At 35.6% G+C, this 27540-nt stretch overlaps 1 protein-coding gene across 2 annotated transcripts in view; it reads right to left on the bottom strand.

Annotated features, from left to right (window-relative positions):
• Window positions 1-2232: 2232 nt before the first annotated feature.
• The window catches only part of LOC112055834 (uncharacterized), a 48365-nt gene continuing 23057 nt past the window's right edge, over window positions 2233-27540 (bottom strand). Inside the window, exons 3-11 of one of the 2 annotated variants that reach the window (XM_052890680.1) lie at window positions 21714-21926; window positions 18952-19384; window positions 14829-15037; window positions 14431-14607; window positions 12868-13047; window positions 11118-11297; window positions 10022-10374; window positions 8934-9124; window positions 2233-4552 (exon numbers count right to left, since the gene is read on the bottom strand). In XM_052890680.1, coding sequence (XP_052746640.1) covers window positions 4207-4552; window positions 8934-9124; window positions 10022-10374; window positions 11118-11297; window positions 12868-13047; window positions 14431-14607; window positions 14829-15037; window positions 18952-19384; window positions 21714-21926 — 2282 coding nt within the window. In that variant the 3' untranslated portion in view covers window positions 2233-4206. The remainder of the gene's footprint in view (window positions 4553-8933; window positions 9125-10021; window positions 10375-11117; window positions 11298-12867; window positions 13048-14430; window positions 14608-14828; window positions 15038-18951; window positions 19385-21713; window positions 21927-27540) is intronic. The other variant, XM_052890681.1, reaches the window with a different exon arrangement.

Raw genomic sequence — 27540 nt, 5'->3', positions numbered from 1 at the left:
GTTGCCTTATGACATTCATAATATGTACCTACTATTATCGTGAATTGCGGCAAACTTTCAAGAGTGAAACGAACAAAGTCAAAGTCAAAATTCATTTATTTCAATTAGGCTTAGTTTACAAGCACTTTTGAAAGGTCAAAAGTTTTTATTTATTATGTCATAATTTAATTTAATTTAATGGTGGTAATAATAGTTGAAAACTTAAAACTAAAGTTACGAGGGTTTCAAACGCGCCTTGGTCCGAGAAGAGCCCACAACAAACTCAGCCAAGGTTTTTTTGTTTACCACCATTTTACAAACTTATTTAAAACTAAGCACACAGTCGTATATTAAAGTTTAACGCCAAGCTTTTTTTAACACTATAATAAGCCTTTCAAAAAACCTTGCTTGAACTGTCACCGTACCCATGCTATCTGAAAAACACTTTAACAGTGGTATTCATAGACTTTGTAGCGGCACCCCCAGGGGATCGTTCACCCGCTGAGTGTCAAATTCTCAAACAAATAGAGGTTAAATTCGACACTCGGCGGCTGAATGATTCCCTGGGGGTGCCCCTACAACGTCTATGAATACCACTGTAAGTGTTAACCTTGTCGGACAATATTTCTAAGGGCATATTCGTTTTTATCAGGCGCACCAAAGTCTGGAAGATGATTGAAAGAAAAACGTTCTAACACCATTATTCGCCTCGTTTATAGTTTTGTTCGACTCGCCTTTTTTATGAGATAGGCTCAGTGGCGTATCTAGGATCATTTCCTAGGGTGGGCCTGGCCCCTAACATGCCGCTGACCAGAGTCGACACTCAATATAGAAATTTCGTTTACAATGTTTGTGGACGCTGCCCTTTGAAACAAGTCGACTGATTTTCTTGATTTTTATTTGTATATTTTGTGTTTTGGCATCCATCATAGAATTTTAAATCGGTATCCCAGAATTCCAGGGTGGGCACTGGACCATTCTAGGGTGGGCACGGCCCACCCGGCCCCGCCTTTATATACGCCTATGGAAAAATAAAACAGTAATGCGGTCTAAGCTGGAACGCGCTTACCTAAAAGATGCCTATTATTCACTTAAATTATAAGTGTCAGGAAACAAATGCTGGTAGGGCATTCCAAATTTTTGATGTGCGAATTAGAAATGTATCGTACTCGTTTAGTACGAGTTATCTGGATAGTCAGAAGTGTTGAAGTGTTTTTAAGAAAGCGCCACTATGTTAGCCCGTACACAGACATTCATACTACGAGGCAAATCCAATTGCAATGGATTTGTATGGATTGCAATTGGGGAGATGTAATCTCCCCGAAGTTATTAACCGCCGCATTGGAAGACGTGTTTAAGCTTCTGGATTGGAACGGATTTGATATTAACATCAATTGTGAATACATCACTCAACTGCGGTTTGCCGACGACGTGGCTATTATGGCAGAGACTACCATGCTCAACGGCCTCAGCAGAGTTTCTCAATATGTTTGCTTAACAATTAACATGAGGAAGACGAAGATCATGTTAAATGCATCATCTGTTCATGATTAAATAAGTTACATAATGATTTATTTATTTTGCTATCATCTTGGTGACGTTGTCGCATGGGTTCGTCTGCTTTTCACAGACGATAGCAAAATAAATAAATCATTAGGTATATAATCACGATGAACTTCCGCAAAGTAACGCCTGCTTCTATCCGATAAAATAAGTAGTCAGGGTGACCTTTAGTCGTTAAATTATGACACATCTAAAAATAGGATTATATAAGGAAAAAAAAAATTAAAGAAGTTTTCTCGATAGAGTGAAAGAGATGGTATGTATATGCAAAGGGATTAATGATCGTCAACTGGCTGTACGACTCTGGGTTCTTGATGAATTTTTTTAAGATGTCAAATATAATCAAATATATGGCTGCACCAGATGATTTGGTATCAACATCAATTCAACATCACAAATTTACCTTTATGGGGAGACAGATCTCCCTGTAAAGTTAAGTTACGAGTAGTAAAAGGTAAAGTTTATGGTGTTTGAGGTGGTAATCTCTGGATCTACTAAACTCATTTTTTTTTAATTTGCTGCGTTTTGAAGCTTAAACAAGATAATTCTAAGCTTAATAAAGGCGATTTTTAGATTTTTACATTTAAATAATGTTTAAATTAGGTTGGTTTACCTAGTAGGTACCTACCTACAATTAGCAAACAAAGTGGCCTAAATGTAATGATTTACATAATTAATACTTGTAAAAGAATATAAAGAAAACAATATATTTTTCTCAAAAGGTTTTATTTTTAAATTTACATAATTCATTATATTATATTCAACATTTGTTATCTAAGGGTAGAATTGTTTTTATTTCATAGGCCGTTACGCTGATTTAAATGGCCAGGCCTGTGTCGATACATACCTGCTGCACATATCTATAATATTTTTTAATTTAAATATAAATATAAATGTTGAGATAGTACCTACCTGATATCTTCTCACCTCTCCAACAATTTTATATACTTATTGTTTAAGCAAATAAGGTAAATGTACACGATTCCAAGATAGGCCATTATTAGCTTCCATTTATAAATTAAATATTACAAACGCTCAATAATGTTCTAAATCTATCCATAATTTAATAAGTCTACCGAGCAGTTTTGATTCGTGACACTTTCCTACTATTAATATCAAGTATTCTCAGTTAAAAAGCCTTAGTATTCCGTAATCTGGTACATTTACCTTAGAATACTTATATAATTTTAAAAATATATTTACATCATCAATATTAGTAGTTGCATCTTAATTCCAGACGTTCACATTTTATATAGATAAGTTAAATACAATATACTTATTTATTATTCTTAGATACCTTATTTTGCCTGTTCAATGGCACATTTTAATTCATCGTTTAATGTCGATCTCGCAATCAATACAAATTTTATTAAAAGTTGTACTCATTAACTACTTTTGTACCATGCTGAAATTAAAAATATTAATTAAAATTAAATATTTCATTTAGATCAATTTAATTTAGCTTTAAATTTAAAGAGAATTTTAATAAATACCTAAAACGTATAAAAAATAACGGTCACATTTCGAACTTTATTGTAGAATAATATAGATTAGATATAAAAAAAATAACAATAGCGAATAAGTATTTATTTTACAAGTGTACGTTCTCGATTTCGTCGTTCAACTCTAAGTGGTATTTTCCGATTTTCTTACCTTGACGGCCATTTATCGAACAAATTTCATGATCATTACGGATACGGCTTACAGCATATAGGTAATATAACTAGTCAGGGATCCGTAAAACATTTTTTACAACTGATTACTATAAAGTTGATTTTTCATGAGTAGGATTCCATTTAAAACAGGTTTATAAATATTAATTTACATGAATTGAATTTATTAACGTTAAGTTGACCGTTATTTTTTATTCATTGTAAATAACGAGAGAATGTCGAATTTCGCATTTGGTAGGTATAATATAATATGTCAAACAAATAATTTAATTACATTATTAGGTATTTAATATTTACTTAAGTAACTAACTTAACCATCACTGTTTCGATAAGTATAGATATTAGTATTTTAATGAAGATATAAGAAACACATTTATTTTGTCAATGATTAACTTCAATCTAATCTTATAATATAAATATTTACATTGCATTTTTTATTTTTACACAAGTTTAAGCTTGCAAGTAACCAAATATTACAATTATGCCTATTATACGGATAAGAATAATAATTATTTTATATATGAAGCATATTATGTGCTTATGTAAATAAGAAAAGATTAAGGTAACCATAGTTCAAGCAAATACAAGGAGGTTTAATTAAGAAAAACAAAGTTGAGATACCTAGGTATATAAAAGAATATAAAATGTTTAGTTCGTTAAAATTTAATATTTAGACATAAAGCTTGATATAGGTAAATAGTTGTAGAAATTAAATAGAAAATTAAGGAATTGTTACATTTTGTACCTAATTTTTTGAAACAGAAGAAATAAGTCAGTTTTTTGAAACAGAAGAAACAAGTTCAATTGCAAATAAATATCAATAAATAATTAATTGGGGTCTTCCTACACTCAGGCGGTTTATTTTTTATTTAACTCAATCAATAACATAAACGCCGGCCTCAACTTATTTGCATAATACAAGAATAGCTGACACACTTAACTATTAACTTTCTAATAAATAAATAATATTTGGAATACGTAAAATCGAGATTTAATATCTAGGTTTATGGTTGTGGTGGGAGCGGTGCGACGGTTGCCAGTCGGGCTGCCTCGGCTCGCGGTGGTGGTGGTGATGATGATGTCTCCTTTTGTCCTTCGCGTGAGGCGCTGGGTACACATCGGAGACCACCAGCTCGGAGCCGTCCTTCGGCGCTTCCCGTTCTTGTCGCCTGTGGCCGTGTTTAGCGCCTGTGGCCTCGTGGAGTTCCTCCCACGCTTGTCGGTAGTACCTGTTCAGGCCGCTTCGTGATTCGGACGAGGAAGAGTCGAGTGACGCCACAGTGTTGCAGTCCGGGGACACGTGGTGCCTGTATCGCTTTACGTCGTTGTGTTTTCTGCTGACAAATTAAATGTTTAAGCTATTTTACCCCTTTCATGTTTTGTTTGTTTATAATAATGGCCATTTTCACCTTTCCTACGAGTAAATGAAAAGTTCTGAGCTAGAAACCAATTGAGTAAATTTTTATTTAGACTTTTTTAAATAACGATTTTAGGTAATAGGTAGGTAATACCTACTACAATATATTTTGAAGAAAAAAATTGGAATGTGCACATTTTAAGTTTTTTTCTTATATTGAAAATTCAGCACGTCTGGTTCATTTAGGTGGTGTATCTACCATTTTCCTTTGATCCATTAATTACAGGACAGATGTATAAATAATATGATCCTAATAAAAGATTTCAGAATAACATTAACAAAAATATTACACATGTAATTTGTAATCACTTTCCATAATATAAATGAATCAAGTTGGTTGCTTAATTAATATTTACGTAAACACTCCTTCAAATTCATTTCTACCAAGGAAGATCATAGCTTGAATACTTGAAGTATTCGTATTTTGTGCTTTTTTGTGATAGGCGTGATAATTTCAAGCAAAACTCAGTGCTACATCTTGTTTCTTTGGTTTGTTGTTGGTTTATTTTTTTCTGAAAGCGTGCATGTCTGAGGTGCAATTTGAAAGGTAAGTAAATGCTTGATCCAAAAGCTCAGCTTTTCCATTAGGTTACGTGGATTTGATGATTTGCCTTGGGTTTTTGTGTGCATCGTGCTTAGTGCGATATGAACCGACACAGTGGCTGCATATCAGCTAGTGGGAAAACATATTTTAGCGTATATCCGCAAAACAAGTAAACTAAGAAATATTTCACGATTTAGCTAGTTCAGTTATTGTACGTATACTTCGTGCTGTAGCAAAGTGCTAGTGACAGTTCATTTTACTCTTGAAAGTTTGCCGCGATTCCCGGTAATAGTGTATTTTGAACGTCATGCGGCAACTGTCAACTGCACCAAGCTACAGCGCACGAACTGTAATCGAAAGTTCTATCCAATTTCTGAGGTTGATACTAATTTTGTGAAGATCGTAACTTTTTTTACCACTGTACCGCTCAGAAATGACGGCACAGTGTTCAGAGTTATTTTCTGATATAGTAACAGCCTTGTAAGCGTTATTCACGTTGGTTCATTTCACAGGTAATTTTTGTTCAAGGGCTTGTAGTCTATATAGTGTGGACGGGACTGGACAGTGATACGACGAGCGACGTTTGCATGAGTTATTGCGTTGTATTGTACTTGTATACAAACTATTCGTATACTATATTAAACGCAAGCTTATATAAAAGCCATATAATATTAATGATCTATATGATAAAAACTAAAAAAGAAAAACCTGGCTTAGTTTGTTGTGGGCATTTCTCGGACCAAGGCGCTTTGGATACCATCACTAACTATAGAATATTGAAATAAGTCACCCTACACGTTAAACATCACGGGGCGGAAACTTTTAACTACCCCTACCCTACCCTACTCCTGCCCTACCCTACACCTAAGCTACCCATTAAGGCTGCACACGGGACAGAAGCTTAAAAAATGGAGTAATTTCTCCCGTTTTCCCAACATTTCCCTTCACTGCTCTGCTCCTATTGATCGTAGCGTGATGATAGGTATACTATAACCTGCCCAGGAGTATAAAGAATAATTGTACTAAGTTTCGTTACAATCCGTCAAGTAGTTTTTGTTTCTACAACGATCATACAGACAGACAAAAATTTTACTGATGGCATTTTTGGCATCAGTATGGATCACTAATCACCCCCTGATAGTTATTTTGAAAATATATTTCATGTACAGAATTGACCTCTCTACAGATTTATTATAAGTATAGATTATATAGTGTGATTGTGTTATTAAAACGCCTAATGTGCAACTTAAGAATCAGCCACCATGTCAGCCGCGTGCGGTACCTTAAAATATAAACGCACTGGTTATAACGGGTTGGAGAAATGTCCCGCGCGGTGCGTGTGTCGATGGGCGCGGACGAACTCCCGTCTCCCGACTTGCTGGTCGGGAAATGGCAACGCGAGCAACGTGTACCAACGCGACGGGAGCTCGCGGACCGGCGCCTTTGTACTCTTGCGGTCCCCGCTAAGTAGGTATTCCATGTTTACTAACATGTAATAGATCAAGGTTTCGTGTACATTACATACTAACAATATTCTCTTCCTTCTCTATGTTAGGAGTGGACATTTTTTTTATTTTTTTACAAGTTAGCCCTTGACTACAATCTCACCTGGTGGTAAGTGATGCAGTCTAAGATGGAAGCGGGCTAACTTTTTAGGAGGACATTGAAAATCCTTTCGGTTTCTACACGACATTGTACCGGAACGCTAAATCGCTTGGCGGTACGTCGAAGCGATTTAGCCACGGCCGAAGCCTCCCACCAGCCGAAAATATATTATGCAATAGTTAGTAAAATTACAACATACAAATAACCTAAAAATCAATTTATATTTTCCTAGCTACCTACCTAACCTAGTACCTCTCTCACTAACTAATCACAACCTTACAAGTTATTACTTTTTGGAAACTACTTTCAAGGTGTATAATATTGTAAGTAAAAGTAGGAGGAAAACCAGTTGTAGGTAAAATAACAGTTTGCACGAAGCTTCCATTCAATACTGTGGGGATCAGATATTAATATAACGGATAATTATGACGATTAAGAGATATTTATGACGTTCTTTTTATTTATACATACCTACAAAAAACTATATGTTAAAAACACGAGTATAGAACATTTATATTTTAAGGTACTTTCATACCTTGGGGCTGGCAGAGTTAACAACACGCGTTGAACTCTTTTCAATTAATCACTTAAAACTAACATTTATACTAAAGTTTTTCTTCATGATACGCGTAATTTTGTTAACTCAGCAGATGGATCTCAAATTGGAAGTAATTAATATGTAGGTTTTTTATAAGGTTTAATTTATTTTGTGAAGCCTGCTTACAAAATTGTGAATTAACGATATACTTACACACACACACACACACACACACACACACAAAAACGCAAATTTTGAATGTTTTAGTAGGTAACTGTTTACTACAGTAGGTACTAACACACACACACACACACTAAAATGCAGCTAAGCAGCTAATGCCAATCAGCGTTAACTCAGAATCGGAATGAATGCAGGTAAGTGTCAGCCAGTGTGAATCTGCCCCAAATATGTTAAAAAAAACATGAAATATGACTGTGCACGTCTTCTATCGATGAATTGCGTGCCTTTCCTCATTCCGATCAAGATAATTTAAATGTTAATTAAAATAATCTAAATTATTTTTATCAGACACCTTCACACATGCGCTTGTATCTATAACGAGCAAACGCAATACAGGCATTGAGTTATTATGTTCTAGAGAAGTTGTTTCAAACGACAATCGTGTCGCAACATAAAAACAGCGGGAGACGAGCGTAGGACTGCCAGATTGAAGTTTTTGGTGCAGCACTGAAACATGAGTTAAGTCAACCCACTACTATGAAAATGTGCCGCGCAGATCCCTTATAGAATGAACTAGCTGACCCGGTGGACGTTGTTTTACCTTATTGCTGTTAAAACATAGGGGTTGATGGCAGAAGATCAAGAATTTGGAATATGTATGTATGTAAAAAATTAACAAAAATGAAATATTAGTATTGTGTATGTATTTAAAAAATTAACAAAAATGAATTAGGGGTATGAAGAATAGATGTTGGTCGATGCTCTGACCTACCAGATATGCACACTAAATTTCATATCAATCGGTCCAGCCGTTTCGTAGGAGTTTGGTAAAAAATACCGCAAAGAATTTTATATAATTAATAGAAGATTGTTTTATCGACACGAATTATGTGACGTTTACGCGTTTCGCTTAACATAGTGAACTTGTTAGAAACTATTAAGTGCGGCGATATCGCCGCAGTTGCACCGGAGCCAGAAAACGCAGTAGTGATGAGTGGTGTCTTCTCTAGTACATAGTAACACAATGAAAGCAAGCTCTCTACAAATCAAAGTTACTTGAGCATTTGCTGTATGTGTGTGTTGTGGTGCCAAGTAAAAAAAAATACATATAATAAAAGAGCTCATCGTTAGTCTTCTTGTTGCAGTTACTTTTTTACCTTGCACGATTCATCCTCATCATCATATTTACCGATTGACGACCACTGCAGGACATAGGCCTTTTGTATGGACTGTTAAACATCATAATTCTGAGCCGCCTGAATCAGCGAATCTGTAACTTGCTTGATGTTTTCTAGTCATAGCCATTCCAGCATCTTAGGACCCCAACGTCTATCTGCTCTTCAAACTATTTGAATGAACAATTATAAAAAAATCATAGATAAAGAAATTATGCTCGCCTGACTTCATTCTATTAAGACCTTATTTAATACTGACCTTCGTACTAGGATGACGATAGTGATGATGATTGCGATTAAAAATACAAGAGCACCGAACGCCGCTAGAGCAACCACTGCCCCAATGTTGAGCCTGGCGCCGACCGTCTCTCGGCGGTCTCCGTCTACTGGTAGAGGGACGTTCACCCGAGGAGTCTGCTCTGCTCTAATGTTATTACCACTGCCGAAAATCTGGAAAAGAAAGCGGTTTGTACTATATTATTTATTTACCTATTTATCTGGAATCGGAGGCAGAGGTCATATTACAATTTCTTTGATTTTTAAGAAATTAAATATCACGTGTCTCAAACGGTGAAGGAGAACATCGTGGGAAAACCTGCATACCAGAGAATCTTCTTAATTCTCTGCGTGTGTGAAGTCTGCCAATCCGCATTGGGCCAGCGTGGTGGACTATTGGCCTAACCACTCTCATTCTGAAAGGAGACTCGAGCTCAGAAGGCCCCGTGGTGGGCCATTAAAATAGGATGATAATGATGATGACGCAGAAAAAAAAGTTAATTTTAAAGAACAGATTTGCATTTTCCTATTCCCTCTCTCCCTTTATATTCACACAGAATATACACACTTTCCACTTTCACCAATATCAAAAAAAGGGAAGGAAGTTTTAATTAATATTTATGTTGTATTAGAAGCACGATTGTTAAACATTTATATTTTATGGTGGTGGTATGATACATACCTTGAGACTGATAGAATTAACGTCGCGCGTTAAACTTTTTTCCTTCATAATATGTATAATAGATTGTTCTCTTAAACGTAAAAAATATAATAAAATATTTTCATTGAGTACTTTTTTTACCTTCATATTTTTTTACTTAAATACTTCTTTAATCTCCCATTTCACTTTAAGTAAGCCCATGGCTTCAGCAGACTGGGTATCATACATTTTTTTTTGCTTTATAGTTCCAGAGATTAGCACATTTAAACAAATATGCAAAAAATCTACTTTTTTTAAATAATAACATGATAAGTTACAAAAAAACGATGACATGTACAAGTAAATAGGTAAATAATATTAACTCGAAACAACCGCTACCTTTTTTGTAAGCAAATTTTTATGTGACTGACCTGGTTTTCTCTCGGATGACTCGCTATAATGATATGCGGAATATGGCTAGTGGGCGAGTCTTGGGAATCCACAACTGTGACTTTTCTTACTGGTGGCTTTTCATATGTTTTAATGGTAGTTGCTCGTTCCGTTGTGGTGATCCTCGGCCTTAGTCTTCTGGTAGTGGATACATCGGGGGTGGCGGACGAAGTAGCTAGTGTTGGTCGTTGTGTTCTAGGTCTGGTGGGAAGTATCAAACGTGGTGTTGTTGGTGACTGGCTTGTCGTGAATGTGTAAGTGGTGGGGTGCAGTGTTGTTGTCGTAGTGGTGGTGGTTGTTGATGTTGATGTCGTCGTTGTTGTTCGCTCCTCAGCTGATGACAATAAAATATTTGTATTAATTAATACCTCGTCTAGTGGGTAACTTGTAATGTGGCTTTGGATCGTAAGGGTTCTTTATACGAGCAGCAACTGCTACCGACGACTGCAGTCGACTGCCGTTGACTGCCGTATAAGCTACAAGTTCTTTCCGAAAGAGGAGAGACCTGGACCAGTGAACCATTACAAATAGGCTGATAATAAACTAATCATCACTTGTGTCTATCGATTAAAGATTTCTCTACACAGCGAACGAAATGAGACGGCGACGCGAGGCTGGAGCGAGTTAGTGTGATGTAATTGTTTCTATCTAATCTCGTGTCATTATACTCCAAATATAATTGAAAAACATATCATAATGACATAAATTAATCAATTAATCACATGTATATCAAAAATTAGCACTCCTGAACACTTTTTTACAACAATTAGCAATCCTCCACAGATTTCCTGAATCGAAAAATATTGTTTTCAGACCTATCCTATATTTATTAAGACCTCTCCAATGATACCCCACAGAGATGAACGAATAAAAAAAATCATCCCCACTTTACATAATACATTTACAATAGCTTTCTAGTATTCGGAATCTTTGACCTAAACTGCGGACAGACAATTGGACATGGCGAAACTAGTTGGACTACGGAACCTTAAAACTGAAAACTACGTAACTCAAAGTTCCCTCCTATCGGTACCAAGGAATATGATGTGATGAGGTGAATGAAAAGCAAGAACTTACGATAACAGTGTGGAGCAGATTTGTCCCATCGACCAGTGGCGAGGCATTTTATCTTGCGGGAACCGTGCAGTTGGAAGCCTTGTAAGCAACTGTATTCTGCCAACGAGCCGAAGACTGACGCGTTGTTTGTGACGCTCACTCTACCATTCTGTATGGCCGGTGGCTTCTCACATTGTACAACTGTGAACAATAGTAGAGTAACAAGGTAAGGAAAATATATTATCAAAGGGTTCATAATATCAGGGTATAAGGGTAAAAATCTCGGCGTTTAAATAAATAATATTCATAACTAGCGGACCCGGTCAAGCTTCGCTTTGACTTATGTGCACTTCTTCCCTATCCCTATTCTAACCGTACCTTACCCCTCCCTACCCCTACTTCTTCTGCTTGACTCTTAAACATTTGTATGAGAAATAGAAAACGGTTGTTTTTATGGTTTTCCCGGCAATTATTCTAGTTTTTCTCACCTTTTAGACCTTCTCTATACCTCCACGAACATTTCAAGACCAAGATGAGATAAATCCGCTCAGCCGTTCTCGAGTTTTAGCGAGACTAACGAACAGCAATTCATTTTTATATATATAGATGAACAACCACGAAATAAGTGGTTAAAATCATTGGTAAAAATCTCATAATTTTTTACGCCGGGTTTAAAAGATCCAAGATTCCAAACGCTACATAGTGGAACAATGCTAATATAAGTAAATGATTCTATTTTGAAAGTATTCTTATTTGATTCTAAGATGTTAATCAACTACTTGCCTAAATCTTCTTAAACTCGTATAGGTATAATATGTATAAGTAACTAAAAACTCTCTTTGTCGCCGATAGCTTTCTTGGGATTGGACTTGCGTGATTGTCAAAGTGAAGCATGACTGGGTCTTATCTGCTAGTATGTAAAAAGTACTTATACACCTAATTCTACCAATTTTGTCAACGAAATAATAAAGAAAAAAATTATATCTAGATTTTCTCTTATATTAAACAAAATTCTTCGTTAGATATACATTCAGGCACGTTAAATATACTGGAGATAAGTTGATTGCCGGCAGTAATAGATATGGGGATAGTTCTCCGGCTTATGTTTTACTGTCTTGTTGCTGCAATGGTTACCTGCGTGGTTTCGAATCACGACGCTCTGGGTCGGAGTCCTGGATACGGCCATAAAATATTGAGCTTTAATTTCTTACAAAAAAATCTCAGCAAAAATGCTCAGCCCGTAGTTGGAAAATTGGTGGTGCGACGACCCTGTACTGTGCTTGAGTCGGTTACAGTCCCTGTAGCCAAGTGGCTCACCTTCGCCTTCAACGCTTCGAAAACTAAAAAAATGTATGTGAATGACATTTGCTTTCGACAGACCACGTGATCAAGACCTGTCATTCCTTTACATTTTTCTAGTTTTCTAAGCGTTTGCGATCGTAGAAAGAGAATCGACGTGCCATTTGGCTAAGCTCGTACACATATTGGATGATGACGTTACTCTACTACTCATCATTAACAATCAAAATAAGGCTTAATGCGAAATGGCAGATTTCACACACGCAGAGAATTAAGAAAATTCACTTAGGCATGCAGGTTTCCTCACGATGTTTGAGACACGTCAGATTTAATTTCTTAAAATGCACATAACTAAAAAATTAGCGGTGCATGCCCCGGATCGGATTCAATACGCCCATTGGATCCAACGTAAATGTCATATCCACTGGGCTATCACGGCATCATGATGATACTCTACTACTATCACACTTACTATCACAGCGCGGTGGGGGTCCGTTCCACCGTTCATCGATGTCACACACGAGGCGGGATCGGCCCACCATCTCGTAGCCAGGTTCACAGTCATATTGCACATGCGATAAGTAAGACACCGACACGTTAACCAATTTGTAGCTGCCGTGCGCTATCTCGGCGGGGAAACCGCATTCTATTCCTGTGGACAAACGCAAAATTAATAAAAAGCAAAGAATTTGATATTTGATTTTGTAACAGTTGACCGAACAAACGGATTGCCCATCAGATTCTGATAGCGAACATTTATGCATAATAGACTACAAGCCCATGGACAAAATTTACCTGTGAAATAAACAATCGTGAATAACGCTTAGAAGGCTGATATAGTAGGTAACATACTATATCAGAAAATAGCTCTGAGCCGTAATTTCTAAACGGTACATTTCGATAATTATTTAGGGTATTGTAGGGAATGATGATGATGCTTGAGCATAAATACAATTTCCACTTTTAGCGGCGGAGAAAAATACTTTATTATTAAACATTTATTACTGTCTCAAAAAATAGTTTGATAACGTTAGAAACTATTGTCGGTTTCAAAATGAAATAATAACATTTGACCGCACTTGTGCCGCCACCTGAATTAACCCTTGTTTGAGTAATCCTGAAGTTGGTGTTTTTTGGATTGCCCTAAGGTACGGTCTTACCGCCAAGCGATTTAGCGTTCCGGTACGATGTCGTGTACAAACCAAAAGATGTGTGCATTTTCATCCCAACAAGTTAGCCCGTTTCCATCTTAGACTGCATTATCACTTACCACCAGGTGAGATTGTAGTCAAGGGCTAACTTGTAAAGAATAAAAAAAAAAAGGTTTACTAATATTAAGGGCTCATATGTTGTGGAGGTAGACACGTTCTATATGCAAGGTATACTCCTTCAGGTATACTCCCTCATCTTTTTCGTTTGAGTAAATCCATCCCCTTTTGGCTACCTTACTTTTAGATGTCTATAATTTTACTAGCAAACGTACCATCGGGAGTAACTTCATTTATTATATGATATTTGAATTATTTTTTTTAAATTGATACTATTTTATCTATTTGGTATTTCGTCTTTATAACGCCATATTCGGCTCACTATTGCACGAACCTCTTCTCAGTATGAGAGGGGTTAGGCCGTAGTCTACCACGCTAGTTTTGCGGATTAGCAGACTTCACAAATGTAGAGAATTAAGAAAATTCTCAGGTATGCAGGTTTCTTCACGATGTTTTCTTTCACTGTTTGAGAGCTTGGGATGATAATGGTTTATTCTGTAACGCTATCATTCATCTCTGTTTGAGACAAGTGATATTTAATTTCTTAAAGGGCACACTAAAAGGTAAAATACGTATATACTCGTAACTGCTTAGTGGGCCCAGTGATTAGTCTGTGTGATTTTGGATTACGATATATAACATACTAAGATTTTCTTTGTATTTAGAAATTGACAGTTAAAATTTTCAGCCCAGAGTTGGAAAGGTAATGTCACAGTCGTGTCTCAGAGATCACGTTAAAATAGGCGAATAATGATGATAAGTCTTACTTTTACAGACAGGTGGAAACTCGTCGTAGAATCCAGTATCCAAGCATGATCTTACAGTAGGGCCTACTAACAGATGCCCCTCATCACAAGAATATTCCACAGTAGCTCCCACTTCAAAGCGTTCAGCAGTCATAGTGGAATTAGGCGGCTGTTCTGGCCGACCGCAGGCTTTAGGCTCTGTAATAAGCATTGAAATATAACACAACGCAATAAGCACCTATCACACATTATAAAATCCGTATAGCATTTCCATAAATAAAAATAGTTACAAGAAAATATTCTATACTAAAAGATATGACAACATAACACACCAAATCGCCATGCAAAATCGGCATCGCTTAAATTCGCTTTGCAAAAAATTAAACATCGCTATGCTAAAATATGTGAAATGGACTTACGGTGTTGACAGATAAAGTTCAAAGTAGACTGACAGTCGGTGTCGGCCCAGAGCCATCCCTTGCTGCCGTCGAACCTAACGCAGGCCTCGCCCCAACCAGGAGCGTTCCAGAAGGATACCGTCACATCATTACCGTTCACCCACTTCCAGTTGCTTGGGTCTTGTGGGTCGCGGACGGCTCCCATCCAGTACTGACTGCTGCTATCGCTCCTACCAATCACATAGTGTTACGTCAATGATCAACCCTTACAAATAATAATCTGTACCTAGTCATGGTTATAAGGCTACATTCAGATGACAACAATGTAACGCGCGTTTTCCAGTCTATACTAGAGCCAAACTCTATGTGTATGTTCCAACGATTTCATTCTATAGTTTATAATATTTGTGTTTATCAACAAAAATGAGGGTATATATCGCTAGTCATTTTACTTCTTTTTTTTTATTTAGAGAAAGAATACAATAAGGAACTTAAGCTAACTTATCCTAATTTACTTCTTAAAATAATTTGAATTAATTTGTTTCTAAATTGAACAAAATAAATTTTATTAATAAACTTAAAACAAATATAGATATAATTAATGGCTATGTTACTAATAATATATACGTGAAGATGTTTTGTTTTTTTGGATTTTTGCAAAATTGGGATGTTTATTGCTCTTTAACTCCGCAACTAGTGAATTGATTTGGCGGAAATTTAAATCAAAGATAGATAAAACCCTGGATTAGAACATAGGCTACTATTTATCCCGAAAAAGTCCATGGTTTTTGCGATATTTGAATATCGCGAGCGTCCGCTAGTTTAAAATAATTTGGACATGAAATGACATACGTTTTCTACCTTCATTTTTAATTTGTTTGTTGTTGAATATTCCACATCGAGTTTGGCTTTAGTATAGTCATGGTTAATGAGATTAGACTACATTCAGATGACAAAACCTAACGCGCGATTACTAGTTGCTGCGGTATTACGCGGCACCGCGCACTAGTAACGCGAGATATCGCTCTGAGAAGTAAGTACAGTATATGTATAAATAAACAATATACCCATTCAGATGCATACATGTTATCATGACTATGTATTGCCTATCGTAACTAAACTTGTAAAACAAGAAGATAATAGACGACAGTTTAGCCTGCTGTTGTTAATTTAAAATATTGGATTTCAACATGAAAACACACCACACTGAAATATTTTTTTCACCAAGACATTTTAAGCTAACTGGACATTTATTGTTTTTACATGATGAGGTTTTAATTTTAGTCTCATATGCATCATAAAAGCGTCTATTTGACAATTTTCAAACTTGTTCGTCACGCATTGTGCCTGAAAAAACGTCACGCATCATGCTTTTTCGATATATATCGAATATCGAGTCATGGTTTTTCTCGTTTCTTTACACAGTCCATGCATAAGCTCTTTTTTTAAAGAATGTGTTGGATGCTCTATATTAACGTATTAAGTCCTCTATCAACATCTACTACTCCAGCATTACCACTTGCCATTTGCGGTGGCACGCGTTGAAGTCGTTTGTTTGGCCATCTGAATCTAGCCCTAGTTATAATAATTCAATGAATTTATGCAATGCAATCTACTAAGCCCATTATAATGTACATAGTTTGACTACATACATAGTTAGAGTATACTCTATCAGTATAACACGCAACACCATCGCTGATTTTTTTGCTAAAAGTTAATTATTATTTAATACAAAATTATTTTGAATGTCATCATAAACCTCAAAACATTGCACATAAGTATATTACTCAGGTTTTCGAAATGTTTAACAATAAAATGTGCTGACACTGTATTCCCGAGTATTTTCAATACGTCTTTGTTAAAATAAATAACAATGTAACAACAACGCAGCAAAATGAAAATTCACATTCGCAAAACCAACTGACAAACCTGTTCGAGGAAATTTAGGTAATTATCTATATATATAAAACAAAGACGGTATTGTTACAACACTTATAACTCGAGATCTGCTGGAATAATTTTCATGGTTTTTGATTCGTTGGATTTACAAGAATAGCAGAATACGTCTTAAAAACAATGAAAAAATAATTCAGGGCTAGGGTAGGGGTAGGGTAGTGGTAGGGTAGGATAGGGTAGGGGTAGGCTAGGGGTAGGCTAGAGTAGGGGTAGGGTAAGGTAGGGTAGGGGTAGGGTCGGGTAGGGTAGGGTAGCACACAAGTCAAAGCGAAGCTTGATCGGGTACGCTAGATGCAAATAAAAGCACATAACTATGTAAATACAGAAAGAAAGGTGACAGAAGGGCTGGCTCATTTTTTGCGCAAAGGATCAGCCTGGCTGTCCAGCGCAGAAATGCAGCCAGTATTCTTGCCACCATTCCACGTGGGCATGATTTGTATAGTTATTAGGATAAGTTAGCTTAAGTTCCTTATTGTATTCTTTCTCACTATATAAATTGTTTCCACAAATCAATATGCTATATATTGAATTCTGAAAATATTTTATTGCAATATTTTGCAATATTGTTGAACTCATAATTCAAAATAAGTATATTTCTATGGCAATTTACTGTTGATGTTACCCTGATTTCTATCGATTTCAATATGTTTAAGAGCAATTCTGAGCACATAATATAAACGATCCCGTTGCCGCGACCAATCACTGTAACGGGTAAAAACGTAACACTCAAGCAGAAGATGAGACCAGAAATTGGCTCGAATCACCTCACTCTGCTTCGCGTAGCGGATCTGTAATGGATCATTCAACTAATAGGCTGTTGCGCTGATTTTTTTCTTGGTAACTGTATCGCAATGTTTTACTGATAGAAGTTACTAAATAACTTCTAGATTTGCCTGTGTTACGTTTATAGCTAATCTATACTAATATAATTAATATTATGAACGCGAAAATAAGTCTGTATGTCTGTCTGTCTGTCTGCCTGTCACCTTTTTACAACTGTAAACCGATCAAGATAAATTTTGGTATACTGGTAAATGGGACCTTGGAGCAAAACATAGGGTACTTTTTAGCCCTAAAATAAAAATAAGAGGTGGTGATGAAAGTTTGTATGGAAATTCCTTTTTAGGGTTATAGTTTTAATAATTTGTCCATAAATCATAAAAAGTGGTGAAATAGGAAAGTTTACATTGATTTCCACGTGCACGAAGCTGCGGGCGTCAGTTAGTACCTCAGGAGTTATTTGTTGTGTAGGTATTCATTGTCAAGTTGATTTGTGAATAAAAATATTACATGATAATATTAAATTGTAGATCAATAAAAAAAAATATGAGGAGAAGGTGGCGACGACTATTCCATTGAATGAAGTTTCCCAAAACCTCTCTTCCTAATCAGAAGGCCGCATCCGTTAAAGAAAATTCGCTCTGCGCTGCAAGTGTAGAGTTAAATGAACAACAAATACATTTGTTCACCTATAACATTTTGTGGTCATCATAGTCTCTCAGGTTATAGCATTATTTGTAGTAAGCCGGATGGTAATACATGTTTTAGTGGTTTGTCTGCAATTGTATGTGAATTTGATGTTTAAAAGAGACGCTTCGAACGAATAGAATCAAATATAATCTACTAAGTGTATGTTAGGTAATTGAAATGTTAATAAGACAATTTATGATCTTCTCTCACGCACATTGACTAACAAGTTCCGTTTTTTGTTGATAGTTTAAGGTTAAATTTTCTAAGGTCTATGTGTTATAGATATCGGACAAAAGGAAAAAAGTTATACGAACATAAGCGTCCGGTAAATTGAAAAAAAAAAAAACATTTTGATTGGAATTATAAAGGGAACAACAATAGTAGATTATTGTGAATGTACTATGAGAATTTAATAAGGCTTCCCACTTTATTGATCTATTCTACTCGTTTTAGGTTTACACCTACTATGTGTGTGATAAATATAACGCAAATCCTAACACCATTTAATGGATTGACTCATCGTGCAATTCGCATCAACAAGTGAATGCAATAAAAAGTGCATGCAGTCTGCAGTTTGGTCTATTGTAATATCAGAGCGGACTCGAACTTTGGTGCGACGTAACCTACCTGATACGATTGAGTTAAGAAAGAAATTAGTTTATTTAAACATTCGATAAAATACACGCAGAGCTTTAAAAAATAATAAACATTTACTCACCTGTGTCTTCTCCAAAGTTCCCAGCTAATGAAACCTTGTAGAGCTGGATTACTTTCGTCTACCAATGTGCCTCCTCTTGACCGGCAAAATGCGAGAGCGTCTCGAAAGTTGGACGGTTGCCGGTCATAGAAAATATAACATTTGCCGTTATACGTCGCGGTGCTTCCCAAAGGTTGATCTCGAAATTGGGGACATCTCTCTATTGGTAACGCTTGATCCGTGTATACAAAAGCTTCGCATATAGATAGCTGGCTCGGAATTGCAGCTTCCAGGTGAACACTGACGAATGCACCAGGCATAGGGGGATTGCACGGAAGAAACAGAGGTTGTCCTTCTTCTAGAGTACCCATGAACCGGTTGCAGACAGGGTTTGTGCCGAGATCGGGTCGATTATTGCCAACTCGTACTACTATGGTTGCTATCGTGTTCGTTCCTGATAAAAACAACAACAAGCCCATTATTTTTATTAAAAGTATTCTGAATTCTTCTGTAAAGAAGAACTAGCGGATGCCTCGCGATTTTATTTGCGTAGATACCGTTTCTGTGAAAATACGGGGATAACAAAGCCCATGACACTCATAAATAACATGGCTTTCTATTGGAAAAGAATCTGGTGAAATTTAAGAAAAAATATTTCTAGTTTGACATGTTCTAATGAAAATTATTTAGTATTCTCAACTTATAACTAGTATATAAGGGAGATGTGTAACTACTTTACAGTATCAAATATTCAGAACTGTTCAATTCATAGAAAACATTAACATAAATGTAGGTATTTTTGTTACATTCTTTCATTTGTCTGACTGTGTCATAACTTTCACTGGAAGGTATCTAATCATAAGTAAGTAGTTACCGAGTCTTGAGTGCCAATGTATCATAATTTAATACTATTATTATTATAATAGCTAGAATTATGAAGTTCAAATCGTTGTGGAAAGCAGTTAAGCCTCACTGAGTTTCCATTTGATGACAGTCTGTATTACGAGTACGTACCTACCAACCTATCGTTATTTGTAGGCAGTTTGCTTGCATAAAAAGTGATGATAGCATAATAATTGATTATTCTTTAATCTCATTATAAGTAGGTAAGCACCTAATTAAGGATTTTTTTAATAATCAGACTCTACGGCTCTGAATTCTTGCACTTTTGAGCCTTCTTATTTAATAACGTTTTACATTATTAAAAGTATATAGTACGAGAGTATGTGTATATGGAGTGACTCGTAAATAGTAGGTACGCAGTTTGGTAATAATAACGAAATATATATCAGCCAAAGTTATATTAATTTTTCTACAAAATCCCTACAACTTTTCCTATTATATTTCTTTTTCAATGTGACTGTTAAAAGTACGTACAAAATTCGTTTAATATAAAAAAATATAAAAAATTTCATTAGTCGTAACAACACTATTCAAAAATAATAATTAATTAAAATTTCTACGATTTAATTTATTTTACGCTCTAGACATATGACGGTTTTAGTAAATTAGGTATAAGTGTGTAGTAGACTCATAATACAATCTTTTTACATTTATTACATTGTTACGTTTTACGGCTAAACTTCTAAACCAATTGAAAAAAATTACAAACGGAAAGCTACAAAATCACTAGCCATTAAACCATTAAAAATATGTCAAAAAAAGTGACATATTTTTCCGACCCCACTTAAGTGGGATAAGGGAAAGGAGATTATGACTACATATACGGAAAGCTACATTGTCAGCGAGTAACATATATTTAATCTAATGAGAATGGGAACTAAAAACTAAAACCACATGGCGTCAATAAAAGAATACTAGCAGACGCTCCGCTCTTAGCAAACGTCTACTAACTATAAACTACCTCACTGCCAAATTTACACTATTTATGTCAAGCGGTCTCCGATATTGTGAGTGTCGTGAGTTACGCTTTTATATAGATATATAAATAATATTATTATTGATTGTAATCAATTTATCTTTCAAGAAAAGATGTCAATAATATAAGCAGCTTGTTTGACATGCAAAATGTGTACGCATGGAGAGTTCAATTAGTAAGTTAACGCCTGTGAAGTGAATTCGAGCTCCATCGCACATTTGGGTCGAGAAGACAGACTGACATACTGATCTTGGCAGACATAAGGCTAACTCTGTGGGATCAGTGAAACGCTATGTAATATTATGCTTATAAAACCGTTGTAATGACAAACTTAAGAGGAAATGCATTCGTCAAGAAACTTTACATAAATAGGTATTAAAAAAATCTATTCCGACGCGCTGTGCACTGAACGGAACCGAGGAGATTGAGAAACGGAACGGAGCTAATATACTAAGAGATTGCGAACAAATGCGTGCACAAGGTTTTTAACTAGGGTAAATAAATAAATAAAAGCGAATATACTTAGGTAAACAATACACACGTCACAAAACTTAGCCCCCAAATAAGCGTATAGACATTTTAGGGGCACCCCCAGGAGATCATTCAATCGTGACGTGTCAAATTCAAACTCGAATATTATCATTAGTTTATCTTGTAATTTCATAGAATGGTAGATGGGGAGGGGCTTTACTCTTACAAAAATTAGCACTTTTATTTTCTTCAAAGTAAAGTGAACTTTATGTAGTAATGATAAGGTCCACTTTACTTTGATGAAAATTGAGGTTTATATCCTAATACATGTTTATAAAAATGGCTGTTTATTTCGGTTCCGTTAGTGTGGAACTATTGAAGCTCTATTGTTAGTTAAATAATTATTTGTAGTAAATATCTCAGTTTAACTCACCACAGCAAGGCTTCCCAAAGTCGAGTCTCACGAGTTGGACCATATAAGGCTCCAGAAGGTTAACGTACCACCATGGGACCCTTTCGGGCTTAGTAAGTGTGCAGGTTTCCACGCTAAATGTAGAGGCAGTGCTGCCGTCTAAGGCTCTTTGAGGCACTCCGCCTTCGTCAGTAGAGATTTGCATCGGTGCTTTTCCAGCAGCGACATTGATAACTGAAAAAAAAAACATCAAGTAAGTTTGATATGTATGCTAATGTTTTATAGAGGAAAGATTTTATTTTATGTCTGTCTGTTTGTTTGCATTGAATAGGCTCTGAAACTACTGAACCGATTTAAACAATTCTCTCACTGTTGGAAAGCTGCACTACTTCGTATTTCTGCGGGAAAGAGAAGTGAAGGGAAACGGCGACAATATGGCGATAATAGGCATTCCGGAGATGGGAAGTTGGAATAAAACTTATTTAAATTATAGTACTTGAAAACACATTAGTTTTAATCTCGCCCTCGCCTCGCTCTCGTATTTGCGGCGCTTGCCTTTGAGACTTTAGGCCCATGGTCATTGACCTGACAAATTGATCCATGCATCAGGTGACCCAAGAGCTGGCCCTTATTTGGCCCAAAGGATAACCCTTCCCATCCAGAGAGGTAATAACGCCAGCGTATTGGGTGTTTTGGATACCATGGGTGAACAAATAGATGGTGTGTATTTCTTATAAATATTTTATTTATTATAAATTTAACTCTAATATACTGTTAATTCCATAAGTTAATTCTTAGTTTAAATTTATTTGAGTTTAATTTATCTCTCATTACTTTTATTAGTTCTTTTTTTTTAATTTTTAACAATGTCAATATAAATATAAAATACAAAACACTATTAAAAATTTATAAAAAAAAAATCAACCCTCCCTCCTCCTTTGAGTGCCCAAGTAACCGGTGGTCAGGACTCCAGAGTGAGGAACCTCCTCACAATACGCGCCGTCTCAATCACTGCCTTTTGTATCCAACAGTTAAGCGAAAGCTTCTTAAGGTCTTGGTCGAAACTTTTCGCTATAAGACCATTGACTGAAACAACTACCGGAACAATAATAGTTGACTCAACATTCTACATGGCGGTAATCTCGTGAGCAAGGTCCAAGTATTTTGATACTTTGAGTTTAATTGTTATTATGTATTTGTTGTTGGCTCAAAAAAACAATATATTATTAGGTATGACACGAAAATGTTTTTAAGTTAAAAATATTGCCTCTTATAAAATATTTTCGAGATATTAAATCAAAGAGGCCAATTACGTTTGGTGTGTAAAGGGTAAAGTGAAATAAATAAACGTATGTTTGCAGTCACATGGTATCGTTACGTTACGCTCTAGTTGGCAAGCGCGCGACAAGTGGCTAAGTAGCAATACGATCGCACGCTTCTCGGTTGTATCACCTGTTGAGCCAGGTCAAGACACTAGCTCAATGCCGTGACACTGATTGAACCGGTAACTGAATATTTCTTCCGTTATCTCAGGTGCACTTAGACTATTGAACTAATAAATTAATATGTGTTATACCTAGTTGATGACACTCTAACTGCCAGTCGATTGTTAGTATATTCTGATGGAACATGGATTTACACATACATAATAATAAAAATTTTAATAAAAAAAATACAACCGACTTCAAAACCTAAGAACGTAGCCACTAAACTAAAAAGCGAAAAATAACATCATAATATGTTCTACCTGCTGATCAGTATGAAGGCGGTGCTAAGCCGGTGATGTATTAATTCAAGCCACGTGAGAATATCTTATAGATTTAGATTTTGCAGACAGTGTTGTTTCATGCGGTCTTGTCAGAAATAGCTTTAATTAAGACAACACCGGCTAAGCACCGCCTTCATACTGATCAGCAGGTAGAACATATGATGATGTTATTTTTCGCTTTCTAGTTTAGTGGCTACGTTCTTAGGTTTTGAAGTCGGTTGTATTTTTTTTATTAAAAATTTTATTATTTTTCCATTTTTAGTGTAAAATTTTATCTCAAACGAATACATCAGACCCCTAATGACAGTCACAACGCATCTTGGTACAAAATTCTCAGCAATACAAATTAATCAAGCCCAGGCACAAGGTAGCTACCGTAAACCGTTTAGGGGTTCCCTTAATTGACCTTGGTCTTCATCATCAGACCCCTAATAACAGACACAACTCATCTAGGTAGAAAGTTCTCAGCAATACGAATGAATCAAGTCCAAACTCAAGGTAGTTACTGTAAACTGTTAAAGAGTTCCCTTAATTGTCCTTGGTCTTCATCACCAAACCCCTAAATGACAGTCACAACCTATCTATGTGGAAAGTTCTCATTAATACAAATTAATCAAGCTCCAACACAAGGTAACTGCTGTAAATCGCCAAGAAGTTCCCTCGTCTGTTTTATGGCTCCATCATCAGATCGATTTTAAACCTTCATGAAATTGTAGTGCTTAAAAGTACTAAATGGAAAAGTATACGAACACACTAGACACCCATATCATTTTCGAAAGTTCCCTTCAATTTCTCCAGGATTCCATCATCAGATCTTGACATGATGGCAATGGGACCAAATGGGGACTATACCGTTTCAAACAAAAAAAGAATTATTGAAATCGGTCCAGGCTTCTTTGAGTAATCGGTGTACATACATAAAAAAAAAAAATACCGACCGAATTGAGAACCTCCTCCTTTTTGAAGTCGGTTAAAAAGAGACAAATATGCAGATGTCGGTCACGACGAGATGGGTATGGGTAAATCTTCACTACATAGTATAAAGCAAAGTCGCTTTCTCTGTACGTAACGAATTGATTGATGTGATTTTTTTTTAGATAGAATGATTGAAGAGAGATGTATGTATAATAACATCCATGATTCCCGCGGGATTTGTGAAAAGCTGAAATCCACGCGAACGATATCGCGGGCGTCCGCTAGTAATTTATAAATGCGAAAGATCATTCATCACGACATCTCGAAAATCGCTTGACGTACAAAGTTGAAATTTGACAGGGCGGAAATTTGTATTTTAACGCATAAAACTTAATTGATTTTTGTTGTAACATATTTTGATTTTACTCTGGATTGACAGATTTTTTAATTTTATAAAAAATCCATGGTTTCTCGAGATTTGCGAAAAATGATGATTTTGGTGATATGAATGTTTGTTACTCTTTCACGCCTCGACTACTGAACCGAATTAGCTGAAATTTGGTATTAAGATATGTTATAGCCTGGATTAACACATAGGCTACTTTTTATCCCGGAAAAATCCATGGTTCCCGAGGGATTTGCAAAAAACTAAATTCCACGCGGACAAAGTCGCGGGCGTTCGCTAGTATTAGTATGAATTATCAGTTAAATGATAAAGTATAGAAATTTCTTAAATAAAGTAGAGTTAGTTAAGTTAACAAACTTAAATGTAGTCTATAGTTCTATAGAATTAGTTGTGTAGGTCAATGTGACAGAAGTACAGTTCGCGGACAGAATATTAAAATGAAGACTCACTGTCCTCCTTTTAAAACGACTCACAGTATTTTGAATTGCTATAACTTGTATAGGATTATAAATTAAGATTAATAATGCTCGCCACGGCAAAGGTATTGCAAGAACGATGAGTTTTTTGCTCGAAACAGGTACCTACGGTCAGGTGTGCGACAGGTCTTGCTGGCGGGCCATTGTCCGACTCATTGACCCATATATTATAAAACTAGTTTGCGAGCCCGAGTCGATGCCCGCACTTTTCCATTCTTAGATCTTACGTTACGATAGGCTTGTTTACGTCGGCACTATAGAGATGGAGAGAAAGTTTCTCAAGTTAGATTTATTTATTAATACTACGTATTTATAATAGGCGTAAGGCGTGATAGCTCAGTGGATATGACCTCTGCCTCCGATTCCGGAGGGCGTGTTTTCGAATCCGGTCCGGGGCATGCACCTCCAACTTTTCTGTTGTGTGCATTTTAAGAAATTAAATATCACGTGTCTCAATCGGTGAAGGAAAACATCGTGAGGAAACCTGCATACCAGAGAAATATCTTAATTCTCTGCGTGTGTAAAGTCTGCCAATCCGCATTGGGCCAGCGTGATAGACTATTGGCCTTACCCCTCTCATTCTGAGAGGAGACTCGAGTTCAGCAGTGAGCCGAATATGGGTTCATGACGACGTATTTATATGAATTTGAAATGTCCGTTTGGGATTTCAAAATAACTAAATTATAGTAGATTATGAAACGGTTGCATAATGGCGGTCATTAAAGAACGAGTTGCATTTTATAAAACGAACGAAGTGAGTTTTATAATATAGACACGAGAGTTTAATTAAAAACATAACTTTAGTAGAGTATGAAACGTACATAACTTTAATGCCAAGTTATGCACGTTTCATACTCTACTTTTAATCTCATGTAATAGGAATCTAACAAAATTAAATACTACTACATTTTCTGCAACTTTAAAGGTAAAGGATTGATGGTTGTATTTGTAGCACTTTCTAATATATCCGGGAGAGTTTGTTCCATATGCTGCCATTCCAGAGCTCTGATTTTGCAAAAATACAAAGCTAAAATGCACTTAAAATATAAATTTGTAATTAAATCAATAATGTTATACGAGTGGCACCAAAATTTTAATACGAAATACAATATTATTTAAGTATATACCAACAGGCAAAGATTGATACCCGTACTGTCTTCATACTCGTATTTGCATCACAATTTAAATTACTGTACTGTTCAAATTGTTAACTAATTAATTAATTATTGAAATATACTAACTTGAAATTTTAAAATATAAAATATATACAAAACATTAGTAAAAAAAACAAGAACCCAGAGCTGCACAAGAGACTAAGAACCCAGAGCTCTAACTGTGCTATAATAGTAAAAAAGTTTTAGTAAAACACACTTTCCATACAAAGAGCAGTGTTATAATTGAATTTTTTAATTTATTACAGTATGCATGTGAATAATCTATGCAATTATATTATATTTTTAACCGACTTCCAAAAAGGAGGAGGTTCTACGTTCGGCTGTATGTATGTTTTTTTTTTTTTTTTTTTTTTATGTATGTCCAGCGATAATTCCGTCATTTGTGGACCGATTTTGAAAATTCTTTTTTTGTTTTAATTTCATAATTGGAATATCATGACACGCGATTAGATTATTTATTAGATTATTTTTTCTCAAACATGCTTGGAAATTTAGGCATTATTTTGACAACCTTCTTTGAGATAAATCGAACTTGATGTATCCATATCTGCCGTGTATAAATTACTATGTAAAATCATATTTGTCGTGTAATTTAAAAATGGAACGATCTTCTACTCTATGTAAAATCATATTTGTCGTGTAATTTAAAAATGGAACGATCTTCTACTCTATGTTGCGGAGTAGAAGATTGTTCCATTTTTAAATTACCGACGACCAAAGAGGTAAATTAACAAAGGTTTCATTTAAAATTCGAATTGGCTTGCACATAGAAAAAAAAATACTTTGGCACGTAAAAATCTATTGTTTTTAATTGTTCGTCAACTTCGTCATTGTTTTTAAAATAGTATTACACCTAAAATTAACGAAAGCATCTTATCCCATCGACTTCCCATCAAAACTTTAAAATTCATTCACGCCGAATACAATATACAACAAACTTCAACCTCGTTAGAATTATCTCAAACCAACGTAATTCCCGGAAAATTCACATATAATTTTAAGAATTGTACATTCAACAATTGTATTTTCAAATGAAAGTTCTGAATTGTACTACTTAGTTTAATTTCCGCGCATTATTTGAAAAAGTACTATACAAGCATTGATGGAC

Source organism: Bicyclus anynana, chromosome Z, assembly GCF_947172395.1.
Source record: "Bicyclus anynana chromosome Z, ilBicAnyn1.1, whole genome shotgun sequence".
In the NCBI taxonomy this organism is placed as follows: domain Eukaryota; kingdom Metazoa; phylum Arthropoda; class Insecta; order Lepidoptera; family Nymphalidae; genus Bicyclus; species Bicyclus anynana.
The sequence above is the reverse complement of the archived record's forward strand: the minus strand, read 5'-3'. Positions and strand labels throughout refer to the sequence as shown.